Source organism: Betta splendens, chromosome 4, assembly GCF_900634795.4.
Source record: "Betta splendens chromosome 4, fBetSpl5.4, whole genome shotgun sequence".
Classification (NCBI taxonomy): Eukaryota; Metazoa; Chordata; class Actinopteri; order Anabantiformes; family Osphronemidae; genus Betta; species Betta splendens.
The window spans coordinates 23,771,403-23,780,848 of NC_040884.2; the positions used below are offsets into that span (position 1 = coordinate 23,771,403).

The 9,446-nt window shown below is 42.3% G+C and overlaps 2 protein-coding genes across 2 annotated transcripts; both read right to left on the reverse strand.

Moving 5' to 3' along the window:
* Positions 1-3,820: 3,820 nt before the first annotated feature.
* LOC114852890 (N-acetyllactosaminide beta-1,3-N-acetylglucosaminyltransferase 3-like) lies at positions 3,821-4,393 on the reverse strand (the record flags this gene model as incomplete). The annotated part of the gene is made up of 1 exon (XM_029145578.1): positions 3,821-4,393. A coding segment is annotated over one exon (573 nt), but the record flags the coding sequence as incomplete, so codon positions are not given.
* Positions 4,394-5,687: 1,294 nt separating this feature from the next.
* On the reverse strand, positions 5,688-7,705 carry LOC114854075 (N-acetyllactosaminide beta-1,3-N-acetylglucosaminyltransferase 3-like). Its single transcript, XM_041070662.1, has one exon. The coding sequence runs from the start codon at positions 7,703-7,705 to the stop codon at positions 6,557-6,559; it is 1,149 nt and encodes a 382-aa protein (XP_040926596.1). The 3' UTR covers positions 5,688-6,556.
* Between the last annotated feature and the right edge of the window lie 1,741 nt (positions 7,706-9,446).

Consider the following 9,446-nt stretch of genomic DNA (forward strand, 5'->3'; position numbering starts at 1 on the left):
TGGCTGGTGATGCGTGGTCAATCTAAACGACAATTTTTATATTAACAGGAATATCAAAATGTATATTGGGTCCTCAGTTTCGTAGCTCTTACAGACCCCAAAACTATGTATCTATTTTTAATTTATTATACTACGTATGATAATTATTGTATACTGTATCTGGGACAGACCCCTATAAAAAGATATCATAGTGAAAAATTTCACCTGTACAGACAAAATAGTGAATGACAAAGACAAAATATAAAATAAACACAACCCCATATATTTTATATTTTTTTCTGTAAAGCAAATTTAAAACAAACATTACTATGTAAATGTAACCTAAACACAGTGAAAGCTTAAAAGCAAACTTTACTTTTAGTAAAAAAAAAAATAATAATAAAAAAAAAAAAAAAATATATATATATATATATATATATATATATATATATATATATATATATATAGCCCCTAGTGCTCCGATCACCACAGGCACCACTGTGGCCTTCACCTTCCAAGCCTTCTCCAGTTCTTCTCTGAGCCCTTGGTATTTCTCTAGTTTCTCATGTTCCTTTTTCCTGATGTTGCCATCGCTTGGTATTGCCACATCCACCACTACGGCTTTCCTCTGCTCTTTATCCACCACCACAATGTCTGGTTGGTTCGCCATTACCATTCTGTCAGTCTGGATCTGGAAGTCCCACAGGATCTTGGCTCGCTCGTTCTCTACCACCTTGGGAGGTGTTTCCCACTTTGACCTTGGGGTTTCCAGTCCATACTCCGCGCAGATGTTCCTGTATACTATGCCAGCCACTTGGTTATGGCGTTCCATGTATGCTTTGCCTGCCAGCATCTTACTCCCTGCAGTTATGTGCTGGACCGTCTCTGGGGCCTCTTTGCACAGTCTACACCTTGGGTCTTGTCTGGTGTGGTAGATCTGGGCCTCTATGGCTCTGGTGCTCAGGGCCTGCTCCTGTGCGGCCAGGATGAGTGCCTCTGTGCTGTCCTTCAGCCCAGCCCTTTCAAGCCATTGGTAGGATTTGTTGAGATCAGCCACTTCAGTTATGTTCCGGTGGTACATCCCGTGCAAGGGCTTGTCCTCCCATGATGGTCCCTCTTCCAGCATCTCATCCTCTGTTCTCCACTGCCTGAGACATTCACTCAGCACGTCATCTGTCGGGGCCTTATCCTTGATGTACTTATGGATCTTGGATGTTTCATCCTGGATAGTGGCTCTCACGCTCACTAGTCCTCGGCCTCCTTCCTTGCGGCTAGCGTACAGTCTCAGGGTGCTGGATTTGGGGTGGAACCCTCCATGCATGGTGAGGAGCTTTCGTGTCTTAACATCTGTGGTCTGTATCTCTTCCTTTGGCCACCTTATTATTCCCGCAGGGTATCTGATCACTGGCAGAGCGTAGCTGTTTATTGCCCGGGATTTGTTCTTGCCATTGAGCTGGCTTCTTAGGACTTGCCTTACTCGTTGGAGGTATTTGGCTGTTGCCGCATTCCTTGTTGCCTGTTCAAGGTTGCCGTTTGCCTGTGGTATTCCAAGGTACTTGTAATTGTCCTCAATGTCTGCTATTGTTCCTTCTGGGAGTGAGACCCCTTCTGTGTGGATTACCTTGCCTCTCTTTGTCACCATCCTCCCACATTTCTCGAGCCCGAATGACATCCCGATGTCCGAGCTGTAGATCCTGGTGGTGTGGATCAGTGAGTCGATGTCTCGCTCACTCTTGGCGTACAGCTTGATGTCATCCATGTAGAGGAGGTGACTTATGGTGGCCCCGTTCCGGAGTCGGTATCCATAGCCAGTCTTGTTTATTATTTGGCTGAGGGGGTTCAGCCCTATGCAGAACAGCAGTGGTGACAGTGCATCTCCTTGGTATATGCCACATTTGATGGATACTTGGGCAAGTGGCTTCCCATTGGCTTCAAGGGTGGTTCTCCACAACCTCATCGAGTTTGCAATGAAGGCCCTTAGAGTTCTGTTGATGTTGTACAGCTCCAAGCATTCAGTGATCCATGTGTGTGGCATTGAGTCATAGGCTTTCTTGTAGTCGATCCAGGCTGTGCACAGGTTGGTGTGTCGCATTCTGCAGTCTTGGGCGACTGTTCTGTCTACCAGGAGTTGGTGTTTGGCTCCTCTGGTATCCTTACCAATGCCCTTCTGTGCTTCGCTCATGTATTGACCCATGTGCCCACTTATCTTAGCTGCGATGATGCCTGACATGAGCTTCCATGTTGTGGAGAGACAGGTTATTGGCCGGTAGTTGGATGGGACTGTACCCTTTGAGGGATCCTTCATTATCAGGATCGTTCGCCCTTCGGTTAGCCATTCAGGGTGAGTCCCATCCCTTAGCAGCTGGTTCATTTGTGCTGCCAGGCGCTCATGGATTGCAGTGAGCTTCTTTAGCCAGTAGGCGTGGATCATGTCAGGGCCAGGTGCTGTCCAGTTTTTCATACCTGAGACTCTATGTTGGATGTCTGCCACTGTGATAGTCACTGGATTCTGTTCAGGGAGGTTGCTGTGGTCTTCCCTCAGATCCACCAGCCACTGTGCATCACTGTTGTGTGATGCCTCCCTTTCCCATATACCCTTCCAGTACTGTTCAGTTTCCAGCCTTGGTGGGTCTGCTCTGTTGTTATTACCCTGCCATTGAGAGTACACTTTCGCAGGTTGTGTTGCGAACAGCCGGTTTATTCGTCTGGCTTCGTTATCTCTGGTGTATCTCTTTAGGCGGCTGGCCAAGGCTTGTAGCCTTTGCTTGGCAGTTTCGAGTGCTTCAGGTATGGCCATCTGGCTGTACATTGGTCTTTTCATTGCACCTCTCTGGGCCTCTGTCATTTGGCTCACTTCCCTCCGAGCTGCCTTGATTTTTGCCTCCAACCTTCGTTTCCATGGTGGGTATTGTTTCTCATGGCTCCCATGGTTGCTCTTATAGCCAAGCATCTCTAGGATCACTGATGCTGAAGCGTATATCAGCTCATTGGTTTCTGTGATTGTTGTGGTAGGGATCGCTCTCAATGCTGCATTCACATCTTCCATGAGACTTTCTGATGGTACTTCACTTAGCCGTTGTAGTGGGGTTCGGGGTTGCCTGTTCAATCTCGCCATGATCTTATCTTTCAGGTCAGTCGCTGCGTCGCTCAGCGTATCTGTGCTTATTGGGGCTTCGTACCCAATTTCCGGTTGGGGAGATGGTGAAACCTCCCCTCTGACCTGGCGTCCTGGCTCCCCCTTGCCGTAGCATTTGTGTTGTATCTCGTCAATCTCAAGTTGTGATAGCAGTTGCCGTTTGTGGATGTTGGAACACTGAGCTACTAGTTGCTTCGCCGTCAGCCTTGAATGTGGGTTTCTCCGTTCCCATTCACCGCACATTCTTTGCATGTAACCCCTCTGACTAGGGTTACTTGAGTAGTAGCATTCCAACAGAGCCTTGTTCTCGCATCTCAGCCATTTCTTTCTTGTTCCAGTAGCCCACTTCTCGCCAAGGTGCTCTGGTTCCCCAACACCTGGCGCAGACCTTGTTAGACCGGGCGACGTCTGAGCCGGTATCTCATGTGGTTCATGATATGAGGTAGGCGGTAACTTGAAGGGTCTTGCCCAAGGACCCACACTGGATGCCTATTTGCCCTAACGGGGATTCGAACCGGGAACCCCCCGCATGCAAGACTTTACCGATTGAGCTATCCGGCGAGCGTTGTAATATAAAGCCCATTTATTCCCTTCCCCCTTTTTATTTTAACAAATATATACACCTTGTCATTAATTACAACCAAAAGTGTTAGGTACAGTACAAGAACCAAAGGCTTCATCAAGGTTTGCTAAACCATTTATTTTCTAAATACCACATTTCAGCTTGGGGTCATGTATTCTGTGCCACATAAGATAAATGTGAACTGGGAAGAATCTGTGAACCAATATGATCTCTTTATAATGACAAGGATCATACGTATCTGTTTTGCTGGAGGAAATGTACAGTCCTGCAGTCTTCACACCCATATGGGAACTAGGACCAAGTCCTGCTTTAGCCAGACACAGGCCCATGTAAACATCATCAATGGGAAGAATAGTGATGGACTTGGACATGTTGTATATGACCATAGCTGTGTAGCCAGACAGGAGAAAGCCTCCACCACCACAATACGGAAGGTATGAGTTTGACTCCTGCAATTGGACTGGGACAAAGTATTTGCGTCCTTGTGATCTAATGGGTCCAACATTTTGGATCAGATGACCAGTAAAGAGATGTTTACTCCCATAATTGTCATCAAGGCCTTGGAGATACTGGACCATGTTGTCTGTGTTGGCAAAGACGTCGTCATCACCATTAAACAGGAAGCGTGCGTTTGGACCGTTTCTTTCCATCCATTCCAGGAAGAGAATCTGCTTCAAGGTCAGGTTGGGGAATATAGATTTAATTAAATTTAAGTTTAAAATTGTACATGTTTAAATGAAAACACTTCTTTTGTACAGTACATTGTACTTACTTATATTCAGATCTTTCTGTAATTTAGAGGTTGCTGATTTGCATAGAAGCTTTATGTATATGTTTGCTTGTTGTATTAAAAAAAAACAAAGTATAAAGTTATAAATCCTAAAGCTTATTTATTAATCAACTAAACAGTGTAATTGAGCCCAACGGGTGATTGAAATGTGGTGGATAAGTAAAACAAGTTACTTTTTTGAAGAATTAGTAACACAATTGTTCAACATCAAAATAAAATCCTTTATCTACAGAAGAGTCATTTAATCTGTCACAAGCTGGAACATAGACAGCGGACCCACATGCACAAGTTTGCAGACTCGTAATAGCAGGAAAAGAGACTTTAACGGTTGCTTTGGTCAAACAGGCGCAGATCAAAACCAGGAGAGCAGGAAAGTCGGCAGGCGATCATATCATATATGACCACAAGAGGAAGCCAAAGATGCCTATTTCCTTTACTTAACCCAATTTGTTATGTGCATCCACCCACTCATCTTGAGCTGCTTGTTCGCTCATGCTCTGATTATACAGAGACCGGACAGCCCTTACAAAGAGCCTCAGACTCCATACTCCTGGAGCACCCCCCACAGAAGGTTACGGGGGATGAATGTCCTCTCCAGGTCCACAAAACACCTCTGGACTGGTTGGCAAACTCCCACAAACCATTGAACACCCTGGTGAAGGTGTAGAGCTGGTCGAGCATTTCATAACCAGCTCAAAAACCACATTGTTCCTCCTGTATCTGAGGTTAGACTTATGGTTGATTTCTCCTCCTCCAATCTAGCTCATGTGCATAATAAACTGGTTTGTTATACACATGTTTCATTATCTATGCTTAAGTCAGTGAAACTGCAGCTTGTATAAATATGTACAGCATGGCCCTTATGCGCTCTTAACCTTGGTTTATTCTTATACAGTACTTAATTTATATCTTACTATAAATTGCAATTATTTCGATAGTTATACTTGTTTAAAAGCACAGGATCATTTAGAATTGCAACAACATTACTGTTTATGACCACAAGAGGTAGTCACACATGCCTATTTCCTTTACATTTGGACATTTGACTCAATTCAGCACCCAATACATGTAGTAAATAACCATGATCACTCTTTGCTACAAATAGATGTACTTTAATTTTCTTTGTTGATATGCTTATCGCTGCGTGTGTGTATAAATACTGTACAACATGTGTATGTAAGCAGACACGAATCACTCAGTGATAGCACATAATTTAATCCGGTGTAGACAGAAAATAACACAGGATACAACACAATAAACTCTTCTTAGCAGCATGAAAAAAAAAATAATTCCACTGTAAAAAACACCCAGAATTTTACTTTCAAATAGACATAAGCAATAGTTCAAGCTGTCAAAAGCTACGCTGACCAGGTGAGCCTTGTATAGACTGATAGTGACTCTTGATTATGATTGTTTGCTAAGTCTGTCATCTAATCCCACGCATAGACACCCTTTGAGCAAAACACCCACCCAAGTATTTACAGTAGGTACTACTACAGTAAGTTTTAATTCGCCAGTCGTACAAACTCTGAAACATTTTGTTGAATTAAAAAAAGTTCTGGTTTAAATTTCAGATATATTTAGAAAAAAAATTTAAATATGTAAAAATATTTTTTTAAATATGGGGTGATATAGATATTATTTATGTGGATGTTAGAACCTATTATGGATCAATGTCTGGGCCTAGTGACATCAATCTACAGCAATTTTACAACATACTGTACAACATGTTTATTGTACAGTACGGTTTATTATACACAGCTACTTTTATCCACACAATAACAAACGAGTAAAGAAAAAACATTGTTGTTGACACTAAGTCAACAACAGGAAAATGTTTACAATGCTCCAAAGGTGCTAAAAGTTACTAGGTACAGTAGGATGTTACTTCATTACACATTAGCTAGAAAATACAGCTGCATATAATAACATCTCAGTGCTGCGTGTTGGTCAGATTCAGTGGGGACGAGGTACATGCACCAGGTCTCCTCTTTCCAGTGACTCAGTCTCTTTTTTAGTGCCAATGAAATCACAACATACAGAAAAAGTTGCAGGAATTACCACTTTTCTAATATCGACCACATTTCAGATTGGGGTCATGTATTCTGTGCCACATAAGATACATGTGAGCTGGGAAGAATCTGTGAACCAATATGATCTCTTTATAATAACAAGGATCATACGTATCTATTTTGCTGGAGGGAATGTACAGTCCTGCAGTCTTCACACCCATATGGGAACTCGGACCAAGTCCTGCTTTGGCCAGACACAGGCCCATGTAAACATCATCAATGGGAAGAATAGTGATGGACTTGGACATGTTGTATATGACCATAGCTGTGTAGCCAGACAGGAGAAAGCCTCCGCCACCACAGTAAGGAGGGTATGACTCTGACTCTTGCACCTGGACTGGGACAAAGTATTTGTTTTCTTGTGATCTAATGGGTCCAACATTTTTGATCAGATGACCAGTAAAGAGATGTTTACTCCCATCATTGTCATCAAGGCCTTGGAGATACTGGACCATGTTGTCTGTGTTGGCAAAGACGTCATCATCACCATTAAACAGGAAACGTGCCTTTGGACAGTTTCTTTCCATCCATTCCAGGAAGAGGATCTGCTTCAAGGTCAGGTTGAAGAAGGAGTCACTGAAGTCCCACTGGAGGATGTCATTGTGCTCACGATGCTCCAGTTCCAGTAGTTTGTTCAGTCGGTTCTTTTCATGACCAGAATCCATGGTTCCAGAGATGAAGAGCGTTTGGATCCACACACCGTTTTGTTCTCTTTCCTCAGCCCAGGTTTTACGCAGCACCTCTCTGCGGTCGTAGTTCACAGGGGAGCTTTTAATGACCAGTAGAAGGAAGACTTCTGCTGACTGAGAAGCTCCTCCACATTTGTCAGGAACATCCAGCAACATGGGGAAATGGCGACAGTGTCTGTAGTAGAGAAAGTCTTGTATATGACCAGGAAGAGAGCTGAAGCCTATGATGTTTGCAGCTGAAGTATTCTGCTCACATTTTGGCCACGAGTACACATAGGAGTCATATTTGTGAAGTTCTCTTATTTTCCTGTTGTCTTCTTGCCCATCTACAGGAAGTTGGATTGTTTTGCGCTCTTTACAAAAATGCAGGATGAACAGGCCAAAAACTCCGACCAGCAGCAAGGTTCTAGCTGTGATTTTCCTCATCCTGGAAACTGTCGCAATAAATACACACATCTCAGTTAGACTTTAAATAACAGTTAACATAACTGTTGCTGACACACACATTCAGTATAGTACTTAATATGACTATTTTTGCTTTTGAATGATAAATTATGACTATTTAACGACTATTTTATAATTAGGTAATCATTCACACAAGGACCAATGTAATTATTACTTTTTGTGGCAAGATTTTTGGTTCTGACTGGTTAATTATGAGTAGTTATTAAACTACTGTAATACACAGTTAAGCAATTAATTACAAATACTTTCTTCAAATTCTTTCAAATTAATAGGCTCCCTGTCATCGTTTTAATCGTCATCAACGTTTTGTCGTTTTCATCGTTTTCTTGTAGTTAACTTTTTGACATTAGCAGTTTAATCAACGTTTGGCATCATTGCAGCAGCAGATCAGCTCTCTCACGTAATTTCTCAAAAAATTACTTATCTTTGCATAGCCTTTTCTACATTGTGTAACATTTTTTGTTCTACCGTAGTCATTTATATTTCCTGCTGTGATTTTTTTATTGTAGTTTTTATCCTACTCTGCCGCGTCTTACAGTATGTTCATGCACAGTGTTAAGTCCTGTGAAACTTCATTAAAGGTCCATGCACACGCTTTTTTCATGCTCCACAGTGCTAAAGAATTGGACCTTGATGTCTCAGTAAGTGCCTGTAACTTTTCATGCCATAAAGCGCTGTAGATCGCCCACACAGCCTGTCTGAAAATGTGTGTTTTAAGCTCTCGTCCACAACACTCTATTTTCAGAGTGTGTTGGAAGCTAAATTGATCGCCACACCCCTTTGAGAAAGCGCATAGCCATGATCCGCTGCGGGAATTAAACGTCACCGTCAGTGAATCCATTGTAACAGTGACACTGGCTAACTCGTCCTCGTAGTGGAGTTCAACCATACGTTTGATCCAAAATCTGACTCTGAAGTCGAATGGGAGGCTGTTGAAGTGGTTACACTTCGACTGGCGCAAAGTATGTCTAACTGGCAGATTCTCGTTTAATTTGATTTATATAATACGCAACTTGATTAGCTGCTAACGCTAATACTAATGGTTGCAAATTAGCCGCCTGAATTAATACAACAGAATATTCATAACACGACTACAGCTTGTTTGGGAGCATAGCTTGATAAACTAATATAAACTCATTTTTACATGTTTTTTTATTTCTCGTTCTGCTGCTGTGTGAAAATAATTTTTCTATAATGGGATCTTTAGCTGCAGATTATATTTTGCCGTATTTGTCTGTAATTAAGTGAGACTACCTACTACCTACACAGGTGGTCTAGGTTAGACCACCTGTGAAATACCTAAATTATTGTTTTTTTTGGCAATACCACAATAAAAGCTGAAATATTATAAAACATTTGTCTGTTTTTCCTCATTAGGTATATACATACAAAAATAGTTCAGTGAAACAGCAATAGTCAAAGCCAACTTTATTTTTAACCAATGCACCAGCACTATAATGCTGGATAAGTTACCGTCACAGTTCAATTTGCAGACCTCAAAATGAACGGGTAGGATTCATAGTTATGTTGAAAGCATAGTTTCTGGAGTGGAACAGGTACAGTCATGGGCAGTTGGCTCGGGAGATGTGAGGATCTTTTTTGTCTTCACGTGTTGGAAGACATCGGAAGCAGAGCAGCTGCTGTACAGATGGAGGATGCAGCTGTTTTCCTTGACACCACTCTAGAAGGTATAAAGAATAGAATAGCAGATTAATGAAATGACCAGTATTTC

What these genes read in the sequence shown, in the direction of transcription:
- LOC114854075 (XM_041070662.1), bottom strand. Translation starts at nt 7,705, where the DNA reads ATGTGTGTATTTATTGCGACAGTTTCCAGGATGAGGAAAATCACAGCT.